The sequence below is a fragment of the Mus caroli genome, chromosome 10 (genome assembly GCF_900094665.2).
Source record: "Mus caroli chromosome 10, CAROLI_EIJ_v1.1, whole genome shotgun sequence".
Lineage (NCBI taxonomy): Eukaryota > Metazoa > Chordata > Mammalia > Rodentia > Muridae > Mus > Mus caroli.
Genome location: NC_034579.1, coordinates 34511091 through 34534308, shown reverse-complemented (window position 1 = coordinate 34534308; position 23218 = coordinate 34511091). Strand labels below are relative to the sequence as shown.

The 23218-nt window shown below is 42.5% G+C and overlaps 1 protein-coding gene across 1 annotated transcript in view; it reads right to left on the bottom strand.

The window, feature by feature from the left end:
- The window catches only part of Lama4 (laminin subunit alpha 4), a 142710-nt gene that overhangs the window by 63922 nt on the left and 55570 nt on the right, over positions 1-23218 (bottom strand). Inside the window, exons 5-10 of the mRNA XM_021173805.2 lie at positions 19727-19941; positions 17775-17849; positions 15889-16040; positions 13348-13458; positions 4140-4251; positions 998-1165 (exon numbers count right to left, since the gene is read on the bottom strand). Of these exons, the coding sequence (XP_021029464.1) occupies positions 998-1165; positions 4140-4251; positions 13348-13458; positions 15889-16040; positions 17775-17849; positions 19727-19941 (833 nt within the window). The remainder of the gene's footprint in view (positions 1-997; positions 1166-4139; positions 4252-13347; positions 13459-15888; positions 16041-17774; positions 17850-19726; positions 19942-23218) is intronic.

The window sequence follows — 23218 nt, the reverse complement described above, 5'->3', positions numbered from 1 at the left end:
TTAATTTATCAATCAATCTCCATTAATTATTAAGATCTAGCAATGGATGTATTAACTATAATTATGAGGTATGAATGGAAGTATATGAAATATCAGCAACTGCTGAAATCTGATATGAATATCTATAATTTCCTTTGTTGAATGTATAGATTCTTTGCAACTTTTCTCACTGAGAATGTCACCAATTTTATTCTGAATCCAGGCTGGTCCTGACCAAGAGAACAGATGTGATATGACTGAGTTCCAATTCCAGGCTTAAAGAGCCCTGGAACTTCCTATTCTTTCCCTCTCAGCAGGTTCCCCTGCCATGTGACCAAGTCCAGGCCATTCTCCATGAGATAAAGACATGGAGGGAAAGGTCCAGCTTGCCTGAGTAGTCCTAGCATGAGGTCCACATGAGTGAATTTCACCTATGCCACATAAAACAGAGCTCAGCATGAAGGCTGAGGGTAGCCGAATAACCACCCCATAAAATCAGGAACAAATACATAGTTATAGTTTAAAATGAATATGCTCAGGGTATATTGGCAGGTAGCAATGCTGTGCTCTATAGTAACCAGCTCAGGCACCTAATACTATTTGTGTAGTTTGGTGTTTACACTTTTCATTAAGGAGATGCCACATTTCTATTAGAGATTAAAACTTACCAAAACTCAGGGCCATCAGAACATCATTTTCTACGAAATTTCTCTCAGTATAGGCTTCAGAATTTTATTTTTATTTCTTTTATCAGCCAACTTCTAAGCCTTTATTTTTTTCCCCACAGTAGTAAAAGTTAGGAAGATTAATTCTCAAAGTTGGGCCTGAATAAAAAACTCTTGATCAAAATATTCAAGTTTTCCTGAATGAGTCCTTGAGGTTGTACATAAATTCTACACAGCTAAGAATATTGAGAATTAGTTGTTTGACCAAATGTTGCCCTCTGGCTTGCTGTCCTTTCCTGGTCCCACAAAGAAAGAAGACATATTTGTGTTGGCCAGGAATGGAAGACACATACATTCCTGGGCCTCATCTGCCTCCTCATCTACCAGCTCCCGATGGGTGAGGAATGGCTGCCGGCTTCGGATCTCTTCCAGCATTTTCTGGGCCAACACCAGCTTCTCAGCTATTTCCTCGGGGCCAAGTTCCTGATTCTCTCCATAGTAGAGCATCTTGCTGTTGATCTCTAGGAAGAAGAACATGGTGAGATGGGAGTGGGAAAAGGATGCGCAGGGCTGCCAGATAAGATGGGTGACAAACACTGGTGTCACATAGTCTGATGGCAAGGCTTAGGACTGACCTTACTGTGGACAGAGAGCTCATTCCCAGGCTGAGCTGGTACTGTGCTGTGAGCATCGGAGCTCATCATGAGGGGAGAGGCCAACCCGAGGAAACCACTCTGGGGATGGGAATGGTCTGCCCCAGAGCCTGCCTTGGTTCTCTGCTCATCTGGTATCCATGGTGATCCGAGAACACTAATATTTGAGGCACAACAGTTTGAGGATTTTGTTCAACATTTTGTAGAAATCCTTGGCTTGGGAAAAATCCTTGGCAGTGTCTCCTGTTACTTGTAGCATGCAATGGGGATATTAATTCCATTTTAGTCATAAATGATTTAACAAAACAAAGCTCTAAGCCAAAATGAGAGTACATTTGTAATTGAGCCTTTCAGATAGTTTTCCAATCAAGCTAGTAAAAGGATTAAAAAATTATCATGTGATCATTTTGCTCATATTTTTTTCTGAATAATATATACATTATATATTATATATATATTAAAGTCATATATGTAGACACACACATACATACATATAACATGATTTTTCTATTTGCCTTCTGTGGTGAATATTTTTAAGACTGGGCCATTTGACTTCAAGGTCTGTTTGTCCTACATCTGATGTGGGCTGAAGATTTTAGAACCAAGGGGGCCTTTGAAGCTTAGAGGGATTAGGTAACTTGCTTAAACACTGGCATGTAACAGTTCTTTGATGCCCTCATTCCTATTCCATATGATCAGAGGAGAGGTTGAATGGGTCCCTTGTTCTCTGGTAGCTCTGGGAGGAAGTGCTTTATCTTCCTGGCATAATGAAATTGTAAGTCTGTGGTTCATCATGATCTGTGTGGTTGGCCAAATAAGATGGGTGACAAACATTGGTGTCACATAAATCACACCAGGGCGAGGAGTTGTATTTTATGTGGACACCAGCTTGAAGGTCGCTGGCAGCTATTTTAGAGATGGTTGGGAATGAGAAATGATGTACACAGAGAAATGATGCAATACAGTGTTCTTGAATTTTGAAAGAAGGGACATAAATGGGGATAGATGGTTTTAATGCTCCAAACATTACTGTGAGTGTTACAGGGACATCAACATTGCTAACCCCTCCAAACCCCAAGTATCAAAGCTTTAAACATTCACTTTTCATACAAAATCTAAAATACGATTTATTGAAATAAACTAAATGTAAACCTTAAATAAATCAAACACACCATTTCCCCATTCCCACCTTCACCCCAGGTCCTGGTGGGGCAAAGCTGAATTATTTGGCATTTTGATGTAAATTCTGTTCAGTCTCAGGCTGTTTTGTTTTAGCTATGTCTGGGAAAAAAATATAGACAGTGACACTTGTGCTTTGGTCTTTGGAGACTATTCATACATTATTTTAAAGAAATGAAAACTGATAAAAATTAGTTTCCTTCTTCCCTTTCCTTGGTATTTTTTTCTGCTGTCTTTTCCCATGACCAAAGGACAAGTAAGATGGTTCGGATTCTTTTCAAAGGAAGCACCTAGTGACCAAGGCCTGGTTTGCTAAATAGCAAAGGTGAATACTTCCTCTGTCTGGCTTAGAAGGGTCTTGACTTTATTTGCTGCCTAATGGGGCACTTATTTCTCAATTGGATAAATATGAGGGCATATTTCTAGATTCTGTCTCACTGACTGAACAGATCAATAGACCAATGCTTTAGGAAAGGAATATTTTATCAGTAAATGCAAACACATGAGCTTGAAGGAAGGCAGCAGGAAGTCTGAAATGCACGCCACTTGCTTTTCCTGTGCTTTACAGGCATCCAAGGAAGCGAAGCAAAGATCAATTTTGGCTTTATATGTTCCTTAGCCTAGAATATGCTCCTGGCTCCTCAGTGCAAAGATATGAATTTCTCACGGTGAGTCTTTTTACTGTCACTGTGCCCCGAGATGCATTTGGTATTGACACCTAACTCCTGATATGTATGTATCATAATAAAAAATATGTAGCATAATAAAAAAACCATGGAAACAAATAGCAGATCTTCGCTGACTCTAACCTGAGGAATGTCTCTTTATCCTAGAACAAATGCAGTCTCTTTCGGTTGGGAAATTGAAGACAGATTTCCTGCACTGTTAAAACACTCTTCAAGATGCAGCCTGCAGTTAGTGAAAATCAGAGCTCAAAAGAGTGAAATCTTCAGCAGGACAGGTAGATTCTGCCACAGTGCTTTAGGACACCGAATCACTCACAGGCCCTCATCCCTTTGCTTTTGTGTTGCAAACCTGAGCTACTAACTTCTCTGCTGGTCAGTAAGGAAGAACATCACAAATAGCCAGAAATTATTTGGACTGGTTTGCTCTAATTCTCCTCACCCCACCCCTGCCTCCCATATTTTTGATACAGGGTTTCATAGCATGACCCAAAACTAGCCTGAAACTGGCTATGTGGACCAGGTTCATCTTCAACTCACAGATATCCACCTGCCTCTATCTCCCAAGTCCTGGGATCACAGGTGTGTACAGCCACACCCGACATGGTTTATTCATACACCAAAGACATATTTGAGGGCTGCAAATACTGGAAAAAATGTGACTCCTACTAAACTCTTTCAGTTTAAAGACACCACATTTCCTCTGGTAGAAAGGGTGTGTGGCATTAAATGTAAGTGGAATGCCTTGAAAGAGTGATTGTGAATATTTATTCTTGAACACTGAGAGATACATAGGAACAGGCGTTCAGAAATCTTAAAGTGCAAAGTCGCCATGAAGACTGTACTGAAGCTAAAACCTGTAGCCTTTTGAACAGTATGCTCCTGCACACAGCAATCCCTGACAATACCTGTTATTCAATTGTCAACCATACATTGGATGTTTCTTTGACATGAAGTTAAACAAAAGGGAAGATATTTACCTTGGATTTTGTCCCTCATGTTGTGGGCTTGCTCGACAAGCTGGGTTGCTTGGTCAATTGTATCCATGCTTTCCTTCTCAACCAGCATCCCCTTTCTTGAGGCTTGACTTCCCTACAAATTATACAAATAAACATTAGATTTATGTTATATACTCACCGATGAGGATGGGTGAATATAATGTACTTGTTATGGTTTGTTTATGCTTGGCCCAGGGAGTGGCACTATTAGAAGGTGTGGCCCTGTCGGAGTAGGTGTGTCACTGTGTATGTGGGCTTTAAGACCCTTATCTGAGTTCCATGGAAGTCAGTCTTCTTCTAGCAGTCTTCAGATGAAGATGTAGAACTCTCAGCTCCTCCCGTACCATGCCTGCCCTGAAGCTGCCATGTTTCTGCCCTGATGATAATGGACTGAACCTGTGAACCTGTAAGCCAGCCCCAGTTAAATGTTGTCCTTTATAAGACTTATCTTGGTCATGGTGTCTGTTCACAGCAGTAAAAACCTAAGACAGTACTCATTTGACAAACATGAGGAACTTTCCTGTCATGTGCCAGCTGTATGACATACTGAGTGGTCCTAAGAGTCATGCATGAAGACTAGGTAATAATCAGTTCTAGGATCCTAGAATGCTATTAAAATTCGATAATATACTAAGGTCATAAGTCATGGTTCTGTCCCAACCAACCACGTATCACAGGTGCCTTATCCTTGCAATTGTTTCTGTATCTCAGGATGTCAGAATAGGAAATGACCTATGTATGCTGATCACATGGACAGTGCTCTGATTGAAGCGCTTAAACATAGTCAAAGAGGGAATGATAAAGAAAGAGGGCAGATCCCAAAATGCTCCTACTGGGTGCTCCAACCATTGCTGAAACTGAATCACCACAGAGATTACAGGATATACTCACTGGGATAACTGCTATTTTCAGAGCTTCATTCCAATTTCCCATCAACATTGATGGTTCTTGTGTGCAAATAACATCTCAGGCTGATTTGGCACAGAGTAAATGGAACTTTTTTCCCCAGGGGCTGACTCCACTTAGTCTGGTGCCTCTGTTTCAGAGCTCTGATAAAGTATTTATCACCATTAAATCCCAACTACACTGTGGCTTTAGAAAAAAGTGTGTGCATGTGCACATGCATGTACATATGTGTGCACATATGCACATATGTGTGTGCATTTCTGTATGTGGTCACAGTCAGGAGATGATCAGTGGACATTATTTCCATTGCACTAAGGATATGCCCTTCCTTTTGACACTGGACAGGACAGATAGATTGACGAGTTATTGTAGCTAGGAGGAGTAGTCCTTCAGCCTATATTTAATAAGGGCCTGCTTGCCTTTTCTGGTGCTTTCTTGGTTCAGCTTTGTGATAAAGAGCTATAGTGATCACATGGCTGGCAGGCTGAAGTCATGTGGATGGAGTCCTGGGAGGCTACTGAGTAGGCTCTCCAGACTAGGGAAGTGTTTGCTCCAAACTCTCTTCTTTTATAGAGTTCTACTCAGAGGATTAGGGTATGAGAATATTGGCAATGTTTTTGCCCTTTCTAAGATAAACCAAGCAAGTGTCCCTCTATAGTGGCTAAGGAAGGAGGCACTGAAACGTTATCATAGAGGAAACATTTAAACGTTGTACTGGTTGGTTTTATGTCAGCTTGACACAAGTCATCAGAGTGGAGAAAATGCCTCAACAAGATCTGGCTGGATGCGAGCCTGTAGGGTATTTTCTAAATTAGTGATTGATGGTGAGAGCTGAGCCCATTTGGGAGGGGGACAACTGGGCTGATTGTCTTATGTTCTACATGAAAACAGTCTAAACAAGACATGAGGAGCAAACCAGTAAGCAGCATGCCTCCATGGCTTCCCCATCAAGTCCTACCTCTATGTTCCTTCCCTGCATAACTTCCTGCCCTCCCTGCATTTGATAATGAACGGATATATGTAACTGTGAGTGAAATAAAACTCTTTCCTCCCCAAGTTGCTTTGGTCATGGTGTTTCATCACAGCAAAAGGAACCCTAAGTAAGACAGAAGCCATTTGTCACCAAGTCAGAAATTCCTTAATACAAAATGGGATATCTGCTAGAGGCAATATGGCCATCAGACTCTTCATAAACTACATTCCCTGACTGCACAGTCTCTTCTGAGTCATCACATCCCTTCCCCAGCACCAGTCTTCTCCTGGGCTTATCTAATGCTTTCTGGAGAAAAAAATTGTGTAATCGTTTAAAAATTAGATGATGTAGAAAAATAAAATGAATCTTATTCTTCACACCACACTTCACTGCTTTTAAAACATAAATATGATACACAATACATTAAAATGTTTATGTTTGATCCCATTTAAATGATCCCATTTAAATGTTTAGTCAGAGAAAACTAAACTCATTTTCTAAATAGAACACACACACACACACACACACACATATGTATATATATATACACATACTTTGGTCTTATACGTCAAAGAAATATTCTATTGTTATGACTCTGTCTTTAAACTTACTTTTAACCTTAAAATGTGAAGAGATACATTTATAAGAAAACTTTTAGCTAATGAACACCAGAGGGTGCTGTGAGACATAAAGATGGACAGAATCCGATAGGCATCCATCTTTATCTGTACAGACATAGACATAGAAATAATGTAAAGTGGACATTTATTCCTGGAAATTGAAAAATTACCAAATATAATACAGTATTTAGGGATTTTTTTAAAGATCTAATGTTTTTCCTGGAGCTTTGCTTATGGAAAGAAAATAATGGTATGTGCATGCCATCAAACAGGTGTACCTTGCTTTAAAACAGAAATAAAAACATGTAGTTAAAACATTACCCATAGTTATAAACTTGTTGATTAATTACATCATTAAAAAGGGTTGATCATGTATTCACCATAGTGGTGAATTTTCCTCATATTTATTTGAATTAAGCAATGATGATAACCAATCTGTAGGACCACCATGAATTTTATTATTTAAGTTGCAATACTTTTGTGATTGAAAGTAAGGGAGTTTTAGTCACTACTCTGGGGAACAAGTGTAAATGGAGACAGCAGGAATATTGGTGTGTTTCTTCAAACCTGAATGGTGGATGTCAACTTTTGTGGGCTTCTCTTCCTTCTGTTTAGTGACATCCAGATACCTGTGTATCCCCCATCTTAGGCCTGAGCTGCTGACTTGAGTCTCCAGCTGTCTCTGGACATCTACAGGAAATTACCTCAAACTTAAATTGTCCAGAGTCATTCAATCTGTAGCTTTAATCTTACTCATCCATTCCACCCAGGTGGAAATTCCCTCTTTGCTCCTATAATTTCTAATTGGTTATATGACTTCTATCTAATAGGTCATGACTTCTAATTGGTCACATGACTTCTTTTTAATGTTTATTATTAGATATTTTCTTCATTTACATTTCAAATGCTATCCCCAAAGCCCCTTATCCCTCCTCCCCTTCCCCCCCCCCCCCCCCCCCCCCCCCCCCCCCCCCCCCCCCCCCCCCCCCCCCCCCCCCCCCCCCCCCCCCCCCCCCCGCTCCCAACTCACCCACTCATGCTTCCTGGCTCTGGCATTCCCCTGTACTGGGGCATATGATTTTCACAAGACCAAGGGCCTCTCCTCCCATTAATGGCACACTAGGCCATCCCCTGAGAGACAGCTCTGGGGGGTACTAGTTAGTTCATATTGTTGTTCCTCCTATAGGGTTGCAGAACCCTTTAGCTCCTTGGGTACTTTCTCTAGCTCCTTCATTAGGGGCCCAGTGTTCCATCCAATAGATGACTGTGAGCATCCACTTCTGTATTTGACAGGCACTGGCATAGCCTCACAAGAGAGAGCTGTATCAGGGTTCTGTCAGCAAAATCTTTCTGGCATATGCAATAGTGTCTGTGTTTGGTGGTTATATATGGGATGGATCCCTGGGTGGGGCAGCCTCTGGATAGTCCTTCCTTCTGTCTCAGCTCCAAACTTTGTCTCTGTGACTCCTTCCATGGGTATTTTGTTCCCCATTCTAAGAAGGAGCAAAGTATCCAGTCTTCCTTCTTGAGTTTCATGTGTTTTGCAAATTGTATCTTGGATCTTCTAAGTTTCTGGGCTAATATCCACTTATCAGTGAGTGCATATCATGTGTGTTCTTTTGTGATTGGGTTACCTCACTCACGATGATATCCTCCAGATCCATCCATTTGCCTAAGAATTTCATAAATTCATTATTTTTAATAGCTGAGTAGTACGCCATTGTGTAAATGTACCATATTTTCTGTATCCATTCCTCTGTTGAGGGACATCTGGCTATTATAAATAAGGCTGCAATGAACATAGTGGAGCATGTGTCCTTATTACCAGTTGGGACATCTTCTGGGTATGTGCCCAGGAGAGGTATTGCTGGATCTTCCGGTAGTACTATGTCCAATTTTCTGAGGAACCACCAGACTGATTTCCAGAATGGTTGTACCAGTTTGTAATCCCACCAACAATGGAGGAGTGTCCCTCTTTCTCCACATCCTTACCAGCATCTGCTGTCATCTGAATTTTTTATCTTAGCCATTCTGACTGTTGTGAGGTGGAATGTCAGGGTTGTTTTGATTTGCATTTCCCTGATGATTAAGGATGCTGAACATTTTTTTTCAGATGCTTCTCAGCCATTCGGTATTCCTCAGTTGAGAATTCTTTGTTTAGTTCTGTACCCAATTTTTAATAGGGTTATTTGATTTTCTGGAGTCCATCTTCTTGAGTTCTTTATATATTGGATATTAGTTCCCTATCGGATTTAGGATTGTTAAAGATCCTTTCCCAATCTGTTGATGGTCTTTTAGTCTTATTGACAGTGTCTTCTACCTTACAGAAGCTTTGCAATTTTTTGAGGTCCCATTTGTCGATTCTCGATCTTACAGCACAAGCCATTGCAGTCACATGACTTCTAATTGGTCACATGACTTCTATTTGGTCATATGAATTCTAATTGGTCATATGACCCATTTTGTCCTACCTGTAATCCTTGCTTCTCTCCTCTTACATCTCCCCAGTCTCAGTCCATCACACTCCTTTACAGGTGAAGGCAAGGAAGAAACCAATCTCTCTTTTCTCATCTCCTGTGGCAGTCTCCCATTGCGCCCCACCTTCACACTCTTCCTGGACCAAGTCTATCCTCTCTACAGAAGAAGAAATGCTTCTGAAATGCAAATCTAATCAGCTGTTTTGCTGTAAATGACTTCAATGACTTCAATGTTTGAAAGCCATACTTTTCTGAGTATGTTCTTCATGGTCTAGCTGATGATATCTTCAACTGCTAATTCTTGCCTATTGTCTTTGACTTAAACCAACTTCAAGGCCAAGGTCAATATTCTTCAGGTGCCAAGAAAATATATGCTATATTTTTACATCTTTTGTATTATGGCACATTTCCCTTGCTTAGATGTTCTCTATAAACTCCTAGTCACTAGCAACACCCAAGGCAACCTTCCCTAATGAGAGGATTCAATGTTTGTTCCTCAGACTTACAGTTTCTCCTGTACCAGGACCCATTGCTAAATGGTACATCATTAAAAAAAAAAAAAGGTACCTGCTCCCTGCTAGACTGTGGCACCTTGAGAGCAGGGCCTATGTTTACTTCAAATCTCTTAGCACCTATCACAGTTACTGTGAAATGACAGGTCTTTAATGCTTCTAGACCAGAAACACAGTTTTTACCATCTTGTCTTTTTGGAAGGATCAGACGCTTTTGATATATTTCCTGTAGTGGTTTTGACTAATGCTGCTTGTATTCTAATGCTAACTTGGGGTCCCCAGGACTGGTGCCTCAGAGACAGAGAAGCTGCATGTAAGATATTGAGTGACCCTGCCTCCAGTTAATTGTGATTAGGGAATAAAGATGCCAATAGTTGGGCAGAAGAGACAGGTAGGGTTAAGGTTTGGCAGGTTTGGGAGAAGCAGAAGGAAGCTCCCATAGGAGAAAAGAAGAACGCGCATGAGAGGAGGAAGGACAGCTGCCATGGTTAGGTAAGCCATAGAAACTTGGCCATGTGGGCTGGCCAATTAGGGCTAAGAGCAGCCCAGATGAAACATAGTAAGTAATAACTTGGGTTATGGATAGGAAGGTAGGTTCTAACAGCATGGAGGGTAGGCAGTTGCCCAGCTGTTGTGCTGCCTAGGCACACAAGGTGTCTTTCACCTTGGAACATAAATGGTCTAAGGTGGGTAAAAACCCACGCTGAGACTTTAAATATTTTTTCCTATACATCCGTTATGACATTTTTTTGCATGAGCTGATATGTAGGTACTCCTCTGTGTGGGTAAAAGAATGGGGTAACTGATCTCTGTCACTATGGCCTCCATTGCAGACTTTTAGGACCCTAGAGTGAAGTGAAAGACTGACAGTGGGAGGGAGCTGCTGTTTCTACCTCTGCCTGTAGGCCACCATGCTCTCTCCACTTTGGGCATTATAGGCTTGGGAGCACAGGAGATTGGAATCTTGGCCTGGTCTTTGGTATTTTCTATATAGGACTCATCAGCAGTAGCCACAGAAAAAGCCTTTGGAGCATGGGTTCTTTGTAACCACAGATACATGGGCATCCTTCAGGGTATTCCCAGGGGTAAATGGTATGAAATGATTGTAGGGATTTCCAAATGGGGGTTGGAAGACTTAGATATGGAAGTTGGCAAACAAACAACAACAATAATATACCTCTCAAACCCCAAACTACTCCAAAACCCAGTGACTTGAGATGAATAGAATTTGTGAGATTTTGACCATATGGAACCCATGGATAGAGGTACTAAATGTCAAGTTTGAGACCATAGTAATATGGTTTTTAATCACTGTTGGAAGGAGTATCCACAAGGAAAGTACAGCATGTATTTGCCTGGTGCCCATAGAGGTCAGAAGAGGGTGTTGAATCNCCTGAGACTGGAGTTATAGACAGTTGTAGCTGCCATGTGGATGCTAAGAACAGAACCTGAGACCTCTGCNAGAGCAGTAAGTGCCCTGAATCACTGAACCAAGTCTCCAGTCTTGTCTAAGTTTTCATAAGCCGTGTTTCTCTCTGAGTATTTTTCTGTCTATTTAAATATTTATTTAGCGTTTCTCTGAGAATTGAAACTGTAACTTGTCAAATCTATTGTCTATATTTTTTAGATCCTCATGCTATATTTATTATATGCCATTTCCTCTTGGTGTTAATAATTGCTTGATTCTATATTCCTGTGAACTTGAAGTTTATTCTTGATTCTTTAATCTACCTGAAGTTCATTTTAATTTATGATGTTGTACTGGCTGGTTTTGTGTGTCAACTTGACACAAGCTGGAATTATCACAGAGAAAGGAGATTCAGTTGAGGAAATGCCTCCATGAGGTCCAGCTATAAAGCATTTTTCTCAATTAATGATCAAAGGGGGAGGGCCCATTGTGGGTAGTGCCATTCCTGGGCTGGTAGACTTGGGTTCTATAAGAAAGCAAGCTGATGAAGGGGTTTGCAGGCCCATAGGAGCAACAATATGAACTAACCAGTACCCCCAGAGCTCCCTGGGACTAAACCACCAATCAAAGAAAACACATAGTGGGACTCATGGCTATAGCTACATATGTAGCAGAGGACGGTCTAGTTGCTCATCAATGGGAAGAGAGGCCCTTGGTCCTGTGAAGGTTCTATGCCCCAGTATAGGGGAATGCCAGGGCCAGGAAGCAGGAGTGGGTGGGTTGGGGAGCAGGGGGAGCGGGGAGTGGATAGGAGATTTTCGGAGGGTAAACTAGGAAAGGGGATAATATTTGAAATGTAAATAAAGAAAACATCCTAAGCAGAATGTTAAAAAAAAAAGAAAGCAAGCTGAGCAAGCCAGGGGAAGTAAGCCAGTAAGTAACATCCCTCCATGACCTCTGCATCAGCTCTTGCTTCCCGACCTGCTTGAGTTCCAGTCCTGCCTTCCTTTGGTGATGAACAGCAGTGTGGAAGTGTAAGCCGAATAAACCCTTTCCTCCCCAACTTGCTTCTTGGTCATGATGATTGTGCAGGAATAGAAACCCTGACTAAGACAGTTGCAAAGGCTGAACTTTGATTTTTTTTTAAAAATTAATTATTTGTGTGTGTGTATGTGTGTGCGCGCGCACATGCATACATGTGGCATGCATAATTATAATAAGAACTTTTAAAAGTGAGCTCACTCCACATGAGTTCTAAGGACTAAACTCAGGTTGTTAGGCTTGTGTGGCAAGTTTTTACCAGCTAATTTTTTCTTTCTTTTTATTAACATTTAAAGTGTTTATTGTATACAATAAAGAACATTCCTGGGATGCTTGATAGCTCTTATCTGTACAGTTCTATGCAAACAGTTAAATGACTTTCCTAGTTGTAGCACATATCAAGTATGTTAGCTGGAATAAATGCATAGAAAGTTCACCATAAGCACAAAATTTCCAGAAAAGCTACTAAAATGGGAAGACAGGAAGATGCCCTTTATCAAATTTCACTGTAGATCTGGCCTTGATTTATTTGAGACACTCAAGGGTCACAGAACTTTTCCTGCCTGGGCTTTTAAAAGCCTCATTGCTTGTGATTCACTAGGCTTATCGAGGCTAACTATATTCTTCAAGGTTGACCCTGTAGTTTAAAAGTTTCCCACTAGATTGAATCATTCAATATAGAGAAGCTCTGTAAGCAGAAAAAAAAAAAATCAAACCAAACCATTCCAAAAAAAACCAAACAAACAAAACCAAGCCAAACCAAACCAAAACAAACAAAAACAAAAGCAACTCAAATACATTCAGGAAGTTCTTGAAGCAGACCAGATTCACCAGGCCCCTCTTTGTCAGAATAAACAATAAAAGCTGAGAGTCCCCCTTCAGATAAATTGAGCTTAGGTACAAAGAAGACCCTCAGACCAGACCATCTGCCTGCAAGAAACAGAAACCAACCGAGGTGCCTGGAAGAGGTTTAGACCAACTGAGTCACTTGGAAAGAACCCTCTCCAACCTGTTGAGCAGCCTGCAGGCTGCATAATGTTTCAGGTTCCCAGCTTTTTAAGATATCAGCCATGCTGTGGTGGGCCTTGGTGATGTAAACTGTTTAGAGTAATTTCTGCTCTTGTAAATTGCTCTTCATCCATATTCCTATAAGTAACTTTGGACTTTGGTAGTATCGGGGGTGAATAGACGTGTGTGTTGTATCTCCCCAGGAGAAGTTTGACACACAGCAGGCACAGACTCGGAACACCTACCTTCTCATGGAGTCCCTCTACATCAGGCAGGAGGCTTCTCAGTGTGTTCTCCGAGTTGTTTATCTGTATCTTTCTTAGGGTATACTGGTTTTCTCTTTCTGACAACCTTGTCTGTGGGAGGGAAAAAGTCAAAAATATTTTATCTTTATTTATTCTTAGATTAAATATTTGTGTATATCTTAGTGTGACTTTAGGAATGAGTGCAGTGTTTAGTGGCCAGAACGGGGTGTTGGATTCCTTGGAGCTGGAGTTAGTGGTGATTGTAAGTCACTCAGCATGGGGGCTAGGAACTTAACTCGGGTTATCAGTAAGAACACCATTAAGTTGCTGAGCCATCTTCCCAGTCTCAGACACCAGAGACTGAGTACATGACTCTTTCAGTATAGGAGATTTAGGTAGATTGTAACTTCTACTCTTTTCTTTTAAAATATATTTTATTATATGTGTATGGTTGTTTTTTTCTGCACGATGTATGTGCAATGTCTAAGAGGCCAGAGAGGGCATTAGATTCCCTGGAATCTGGAGTTACAGACAGCTGTGAACCTTCACGTGGGTACTAGGAATTGAACCCAGGTCCTCTGCAAGAGCAGTCAGTGTTTGCAGTGTTTGTACTGGTTGGTTTTGTGTGTCAACTTGACACAGGCTGGGGTTATCACAGAGAAAGGAGCTTCAGTTGAGGAAATGCCTCCATGAGATCCAACTGTAAGGCATTTTCTCAATTAGTGATCAAGAGGGAAAGGCCCCTTGTGGGTGGGACCATCTCTGGCCTGGTAGTCTTGGGTTCTATAAGAGAGCAGGCTGAGCAAGCCAGTGGAAGCAAGCCAGTAACGAACATCCCTCCATGGCCTCTGCATCAGCTCCTGCTTCCTGACCTGCTTAAGTTCCAGTCCTGACTTCCTTGGTGATGAACAGCAGTATGGAAGTGTAAGCTGAATAAACCGTTTCCTCCCCAACTTGCTTCTTGGTCATGATGTTTGTGCAGGAATAGAAACCCTAACTAAGACAGTGTTCTTAACCATTAAGCCATTTTTCCAGCCCATGTTCTCTGTTCTTAATAGACTGATCACAGACTGCTGCAGAATTTTGTTAAGGGTGGGCTATACAGCTCTGGGAACTGAAAATCTGTCATTTAATATGGTTCAGCGACCTCTGGCCAGGCACTGAGCTTACTGTAGGGAAAGAGCTCCTTTTTCTATTGTTGAAAACATGATAGTTAGGATGGAGGTGGCCCTGGGAATCTGGCAAACTTCAATCTGATTGGGTCTTAGAGAAACTTATCAAGTAGTCAGGATCAAAGAAAATGGATTTTAGAAATGCATTTTCCTTTTCTGGGTATAAAGAGATCAATTCTCTTTATTTTGGGTCATCCCCCGCCCCCCGCCGTTTGCATTTTTTAGAAGCTTGGTAGAAATGTTGCTGTCCTGGGGCCATTTTGGATTAAGTCCCTTAGGTGTGCCTTATGGAAAGGGTGGTATATTTACTGCCCTGGGTCCAGGCAAGTCTTTGAGCATTAATGCTCTTATGTGTCTAGGCAGGAGAGTTTGGCAAAACAGTTCTGAGTGCTCACTAAGATCCTACACAGCACTACAGTTTGGGATACTATTTTAGTCTGCTCTATACATTTTCAGTCAATTGTGGATATTATTTGAACATCCAAAGAGTAATAAACACTATGCCAGATACTGCTTTAATGGTTCTACATATCCTAGCTCCCCTGGTACCTTCCTCATGCCTACATGAGGACACTGAGAAGCAGAGATTAACTTTCCTGAGCTCACGGAGCAATGGGCAGAGCTGGGGTGTGAGCAAAACAATCTTAACCATTATGTTAGCTTGACTAAGAAAATAAATTGGTGTGCTGGTATTACATCTGATGGCTTTTCACTGAACGCTGTTGTTTATAAAAACATCCATTGGTTGTGATGGAGGTCCATTATGAAAGGAAAGCCTTTTAAAGCTTAGATGGGTGAGGGTTTTTTTATTTTTATTTTTATCTATTTATTTTTATTTTTTCCATTGCCTGCCTTTAGCTTCTTTGCTCTGTAGAGGTATGAGAACAAATACACATATGTATATGTTTATGAGTTTGAGGATGTTGTGTATGTGTGTGTGTTTCACAAAGAGATTGAGAGACTGGAAAAACAAGAGAGAACAAGTGTAAGAAGGAAAAATTGGAAGTAGGGAGGGAAAACTCCCCCAAACCCTCCAAACTGAACTAAGGTATACCGGGCAGACTTGCACTTGAATAATAAATACACAGCTTAGAAAATAAAAGTTTCTCATGTAGATATTAATCTTTTAGTCATTTCGTTTTTCACAGACTTTCTTACATAAGTCTACTGCTTTTGATTGGGGCATTAGCTCATGATTATTGTGAACTTTTCTTAACTCTCTGTGTAACTGGGTATTATCTATGTTGAACCTACACAATCTAAAATATAACCATGGAACTCAGATGCCAACGGGTCATAGAGGTTGCTAAGAGGGAGCCTGTGGAACTGCAGTGAAAAGAGCAGACAAAAAGAGCAACACTGAACATACTCTGAGGAGGTGGATGGTAGAGTTCATGTCAGTCACGTGTCTATGCGCCGCGGCACCAGAGGACACGCTCAGCAGCCCGGATTTGCTCTCTTCGATGGAGAGCGCTGCTAATCGCAGGTCATCGGTCAAGTCCCAGACGCACTTATCACAGCCTGGAGATGAAATAGGAATGTCATTTCTGCAGAGGCAAAAGGCAGCCTGGATTCATATGGCTTTAATATAGACCCCCTTGGTTAGTACCATGTTTATTTTTATTTCCCAAGAAATTGATATGGCCACGTAGAACCCGTCTTTACCAAACCAAGCCATACATCGGGCAGGAGTCCCACTTAACATAATGAGAACCGGACATTGAGACAGCAGGTTAATAAGAACACTAATTGTTGACAGAAAGGACTATTATAGGATAGGTGGAGAAGAAGCCCTAACCACTTTTCCTATTATTCACGGTCCCCCTATCCCCTAGATTTTGATCCTGTCAGCTTCCTGTCTTTGCTTGGTGGCAGCTGGTAGAGCAGGCTGGGGGCCAAGCATCATTCTTTTCTAATCAGCTTCTCTCAGTCAGTCCAGGAATGCTGCACCTGCCTTTGCCTCCCCCAGGGAGGGCCTGGCTCCTCTCCATGCCCCCCACCACGACCCCGTGTCTAGATGAACAAGTCCTCAGAGCAGGACTGTAGGGCACACTTGTTGGCTAATGTCATGACTTGGTCTCTGAGGTAAGTGCTAAAGCTGAGACTAAACCTGGGCATGCTCAAGAGACAAGCCCCAGCTTCTCTCTCCTCACCTTTCACACTGTGAGCCCCACCCAGGGCCCAGCTGCCCTTCATGGACATAATCAAAAAGAACACACACCAAGCCTTGAGCCCTATCCTGGCCTCTCTGCACCTTGCTGATTCCCAAACTCCTTCCCACAGGCTCTGCTATTTCCTGCAGAGTTGTCAGACGCTAAAGGGTTAATGCATGCTAATTTGTTAATTTGTTATTAACATAGCACTACCTTTAAGTTCCCTTAGAAAATGAGTCCCCAGACTACAGGCTGCTGAAGAAAAATGTTTAAGGCTATGTAGGCATCTGGCCGCTTTTAAATGGAGCTGGTCCAGGATGCTGTAGTTGATAACTGCACACTTTGCCCTGCTGTGTCTCACATCTCAGGCATCGTCTAAGAGATGATAAACTGGCAGTTTTATAATCTCTTCTACCCACAAGGACTTTTTGGGACCAATATACTTTTCCTTGGAGGAAGGGATGCATGATGTTCAAATACTCTTTGAGACAGAAATTTTTGTTGCTCGTGAGTGACAGAGCAATTTAAGCAAAAGAGAAGGCAGCTCTACTTTGTAACTCCTTGTCAGTTTACTTCCGGTCAGGCTTCACATTTGGGTGTGTTGAGAAGAGCTGCTTAAGTCTCCTGGTGCCCGGGTAGCACCAGTCAGCCAACGTAGACAGGGCTCTGTCCTGAGAGCTGAGTGTGAAGACTAGATAAGTAAGATGTCTAAAGTCTCAGAGTGAGGTCCGAAAAAACTGCCTCAATGCTGACTGAGATGGAGGCCACCAGGGACCTTTGCACAAGGTCCGTTACCCTGGAGCAAATACCAGCCACTAAACCAGGGGTGGGAGTGAAACCCTTTCAGGGAAAGTGATATCACACTCATCTTTACAGTTTTAAAGTACATTTACTACTTACTGTGGGGTGTGTGTGTGTGTGTGTGTGCACCTCAGCATGGGTGTGGATGTCAGAGGATATCTTGTGGGAATCAGTTCTTTTCTTCCACATTTTCGATTTTTTTTTTAAACTACAAATGGGTTGCAACTCCTGTAGCATATTAGAGAAAGTGGGTTAGTCACTAAGGTTCTGCTACTTTTCCTTATAGTTGGGCAGTTCTTGCCTGTAGGGACTTCAAATCCTTCTTCCAAGCACTCTCCGGTTACGCTGTCACACGGGCCGCCCCCACAGTTGCACACTGTGGAGAAAGAAACACAGAGTAAGGAGCCATCTTCTCACGCCTAAAACAAGACGGTGTTTCCATGGTTTCCAGAAATGCTGGCTACTGGTGTGCAATCCTGCGACGGGGATTAATTATATTTATCCTGAAAGGTATGGAGTCTGTGATAACATCCTTTAACCAGTTCAATGCAGGTAAGAGAGATGTTAAAAATAGGACGGGAAGCAAAACTGAATCTCACTTTCCTAGGATTCTTTTCCCAACTCTTTAGGATGCTATCCTAACGCAACAGATGCTTCAGTCCCAAAAGGCCCAGGAAATTTCACAAGGAAACAAAGGCCACAGAGCTCAGCATTCTCCTTTCCTCACAGAGTCTCCACAGCAGCATGGTCCCTGCCAGCTGTGAAGGAAGAGCCCCAGAGCAGGAGAGTGAGGAGGCCCAGGAGCAATGCTTGCCTCCTAAGCTTTGACCCCTGGCAAGAATGACTCCAAACTGCAAAAGAGAGGTATCTGGGGAAAGGATGCTAGGCATAATTCAGGGAAAGAATTGGAAACAAATTTACATGAATTTAAAAGGCTTTCACCTACTGATGGCTTTCTGTAATGCCTTTATAAAAACAAAATTCAATCTTATCCTGCTTTTCATTTTTTGCTTCCCCCCACCCCCCTGCCCAGGATGGGGAGCTGGCAAGGGTGGGGACTGAATCAACCATATGGTTTACCACTGAGTTACATTCCCAATCCCCTGTGAGTTTTTGTGTGGAAGTAAATTTATAACATTTTAAGAAGAATTCCTAAGCTATCCTAAGCTGGTCATAAGCTGCAACAGAACTGTGAGTTGCCCTAACAGAATGATCATAGCAGATTATCTCCAAGGGGCACATCACTCATTACACGTCAGCTATGCAGTGCTCCACACAGTGCAGACTTATTAGACCCCTCTGCAAGCTTGTGCTCTATGGCTTCCCACACGGTGTCATCTAGGATCGATCTGCATCGTTGTTATTTAAATACAGGCTTGGTACTGCTTTGAGAATAATGGCACCAATTTCTAAGGCTTTATTTTTTTCTGACAGCACTTCTAAGGTCCCCGACCCCACGTCTGACTGACTGGACAGTCTTCCTTGTGGCTCTGGAAGTGTTTCCTTCCTGCGGGTATGCTTATTTTGATTGTGCCCAGGTCACAAGTGCGTTCTCCTTAATCTTAAACTCTTCCCTTTGTCAGTCTTTCAAGTGATTCTTTCAACAGGGGTTTTCCAGAATGCACGCTGTAAGTGCACAAGGCCCCCTTCTCCCCTGTCCTTCCTAATAGCCAACCAGGGAGAAGCACCCAACTTCAGCCCTGCTTCCCCTGGCACGAAAGCAGTTTAACTTCCCTTCTGAAGAGCTTCAGTCGATGCAGCAAATGTATAGGAGAAGTGCACACTGCAATGGAACTGAAGTCTAACCCATTAGATTTCTTACACTCCCAGAGAGATACTGACTGACAATCTGAGGAAATCTAGGGGCCCATGTGTGCTCATGCTTTGCAAATTTACTCAAGTGGAATGTTAATTTTATTAAGCATAAGTGAGAGAGGAGACAGCTTCCAGGACAAAATAATTCACTTGAGCCACACCAGCTACCACTTTCCCTTCAATCAAAATCACCAATGTGAATAGAATAAGACAGATATCACTCCTCTGACGTCTCTTGTGAATATCCACCCACGAGCTAAGGTTCACTAGTAGCCTCGATGAGAAGTGTAACTGGGGTCAATGTTGATGTATATTGCTCTAGGTAAATGTCAGGAGGACATTGGCAATATTTCCTCAACAGAAATTCTTCACCCAAGTCAGTCCTGGTGGAGAGCTATGCTGGCCACACAGCTGGCCGAGGGACTTGGGGGTCTGTACCTGCACAGTTCTTGGCCGTCCTGGCGTCTCCATAGTAACCAGGAGCACAGCGTTCACACTTGAATCCGGTGGTATTTCGTAGGCAGTTCCTGCACTGGCCAGTGATTTCATCGCAGTCTTCAAAGATCAGGTTGGGATCCGAATTTCCACTGCAGTCACATTTCTTACAGGTGCTTCCAATGAGTAAGGGGTTTCCATAGTAACCAGGAGCACATCTGAAAGGTGGTAAACATGTTAAATTTCTTAGCATTCATAGTCATTTCATTATTTTTTTAAAAAAATCTTCCCTACATAGAAAATATAGTGAATATTTGTAGATGCCCACCTGGAATTCATATCAATTCTCCCATTTTATTAATATGACCAGACTTCTAAAAATTTATTCTGTTATTTATTTGCATATTTAATTTGATTTTGTGTGTCCCATACAGCCAAAGCTGGTCTTGAACTCATAATTCATTATTCTGCCTCGGCTTGGCAACTGCTAAGATTATAGGCATTATGTCCCCACCTTTAGAGTTCTTTTGTTTTTTTTTAAGGAACCACTCTTTCTCAATGTGTTGTAGACTACCCAGATTTGAGTGTCTTGATGAAATTAGTGTGAGGACATGGCTGGTAATTTTGGGGATTGGTGTGCATGGCTGGCATCACTTTTTGTTGTACTGCATTCTACCTCTCTGCCAAGGGAGAGAAAACACACACACACACACACACACACACACACACACACTCACTCTCTGGGAGGAGGCAGGACAAAGTACCTCTCTGCCAAGGGAGAGAAAACACACACACACACACACACACACACACACACACACACACACACACACACACACACACACACAAAGTACCTCTCTGTCAAGGGAGAGAAAACACACACACACACAGAGTCCAAAACTGAGAGTCTACAGTGGTTTCAGGTGGCCTCTCTTGGTACTCAGGTTTTGCTGGTTAACCACCAGGAGGGGAAGTTAAGAGGGGAAGTCAGGAACAGCTGCTGTCTACATTTTCCCTCAGGGTGTCTATTCTCCAGGCAGGAAAGAGGAAGGCAGAGCCCAGGACTAACAGAATCTGGCCTGGTTAGGAGCAAATGCTGAGAGTATGGGAGTGGCTGGAGCAAAGAAAGCCTTCTTTGGGAGTTTTAGACCAGACTCTTTAAGGGGAAAGGCCTTTCCTGTGGCAGTCATTAATGAAGCAGCTCTCTGAGATGATCCTTGCTTGTTCGTATTGCTTTATTTGATGGAGGATGTGAATGCATATGCTTTATTTGGGGTGAACCTGGGCTGCAAATAAATACCCAGGCCAGAAGCTCATTGGCTGAATAATAGCCTGGTCAAAATGTTAGTGGCTTCTCTACTGTGAGTCAAATCATAACCTGCCCTGCCATAATGAATTGTTCAAGCAACCAAGTCATTACTGAATACTCTCCTAGCCGAAAGCGACCAAACTGGAGTAATTCCTTGGAAGCTGTCCTAGTTAGGGTTACTTTGGCTATGATGAAGCACCATGACCAAAAGCAAATTGTGGAGGAAAGGTTTTGGGGTGCTTATACTTCCATATCATAGCCCATCACTGAAGGAAGGCAGCACAGGTAGGCACTCAAGCAGGGCAGGAACTTGAGGGTGGGAGCTATACAGAGGCCATGGACGACACTGCTTACTGTCTCGAATATCATAGATTTTTCAGCCTGCTTTCTTAGGGATGGGACCACCCACAATGGACTAGGCCCTCCTTCGTCAGTCACTAAGAAAATGCCCTATGGCTAGATCTTCTGATATTCTCAATTGATGTTCCCTTCTTTCAGATGACACTAGCTTGTGTCAGTTAATATAAAACTAGCTAGCACAGATGCATAGCCCAGCTCCTTGCTTGAAAGTCATAGAAGGGCAGCAGACCAGACTTAGCTACTGGCTGCCGTTTTGAGCGTAGTCTGGACACAAAGTATGTGGCAGAACCGACAACACCAGAAGTAATCAGAGTTGAATCCTGACTTCGGTTCTTCCAGGTGCTTTAGTATGCAAACTAGCAGAGACCAGTGCCTACTTGCATTTATTGAGGAAGAAGAGCCAATGTCCATATCATAGCAGCCGTTAAGGAGGACACCCAGCTAAGTGGGAGGCAGAGACTGAAATCTATTCAGCCTTCACTCATAAATCAAACTGTGTACTCTGGGTAAAGATTCTTCTGTCTGGAGACAAAAATGCCTTCTTCTTCCCCAAAGGTGCTATAAGAGATCCTGTTTTGAGAGATAAGACTGCTGGCTTCACTTAAGGGGACACCTGCCCATAGGCTCCAGTTATTTGCTACCAGACTGCTAGGGAACAAAGGACTTGGGCTTGCAGATCTTACTTTTGAAGGGAAAAGTAGGACTTTGGATTCTGATGCAGCAGTGCTTTTCTAGAGACCAGCAGAGTAGTCAAGGTTAAACTATGCATGTTTGCTGGATGACTGTGGAACAGCCTTTGCTGCAGAGCCTAACGCTAGAGTGGATGAGGGACTAAGAGTAGCTGAAGGCAGCATGGGAGGCGTTGGAAGAAACATATAGTCCCTCCTAGTGGAGCTGATGGTCAGACAGAGGAACCAGGTCTCATATGAAGAGGAAACACATAAAGAGAAATCTAGGGGAGGATTCCGAGTGTCATGAAAGTGATATGGAAAGAAGTGGTGTTGGCCATTCTCAAAGGGGATCTGAGAGAGCAGAGATGGCTGTGGCTGGTTAGGGCTCCCGGATATTGTGTTGGGAGTGGACAGTAAGGGAGACCTTTCCAAAGAGGCCAAACCATCAGGCCAGTGATAATAAGATTCTGCATTAGAAAAAGCTTCCCTTTTGAGGTATGAGACCCACGATTCAGAACCTTTGGGAAAAGGATCAATGAGTGCGAACGAATCATATGCAACTCCAGGATCCTCTGACTACACTATTGATCAACATGTGGTGTGCGGCCTCTCAGCTTATTTCTGATGTCTGTCTTTTGGTGTAGCTGTAGTATTGGTATCTGTCAGTCTATACCCATTGCATGTCTGAGATAGCATCTCAGAGCTTCTGTGTTGGCTCCTTCAGTTTCCACTGACAGCTGGAAGAAAGACCTCTCACATCTAGCATTCTGAGGCCCAGAGGCTACTCCAGTTTTTCTGGATCACGTGGGAGATCACTGTTCAAGGCCCAGACCCTCAAACCCTGATGTTCTTTCCCTTGTTCTACATTGCACCACACTGCCACTGTTACAAATGAGTAAATAAATTCACCCAACAGAGGGACAATTCATGTCCATTTTATGTAAGGCATAGGGGCAGGCAGGAAGAGGAAAACCACATGGCTCCTGTTCTGAAAGAACAGGAAGTGAATTAAACATAATATAATGCTCTCTACAAGCCTATGAAAAAGATGAGGATGAATGTAAGTTCTACACACTCCACAAAGAAACACCCTGAGAGGAAATATCCAATGAGCTTTGTTATTCATATTTCCTCATGTCTTTGTGCTTCAGATTT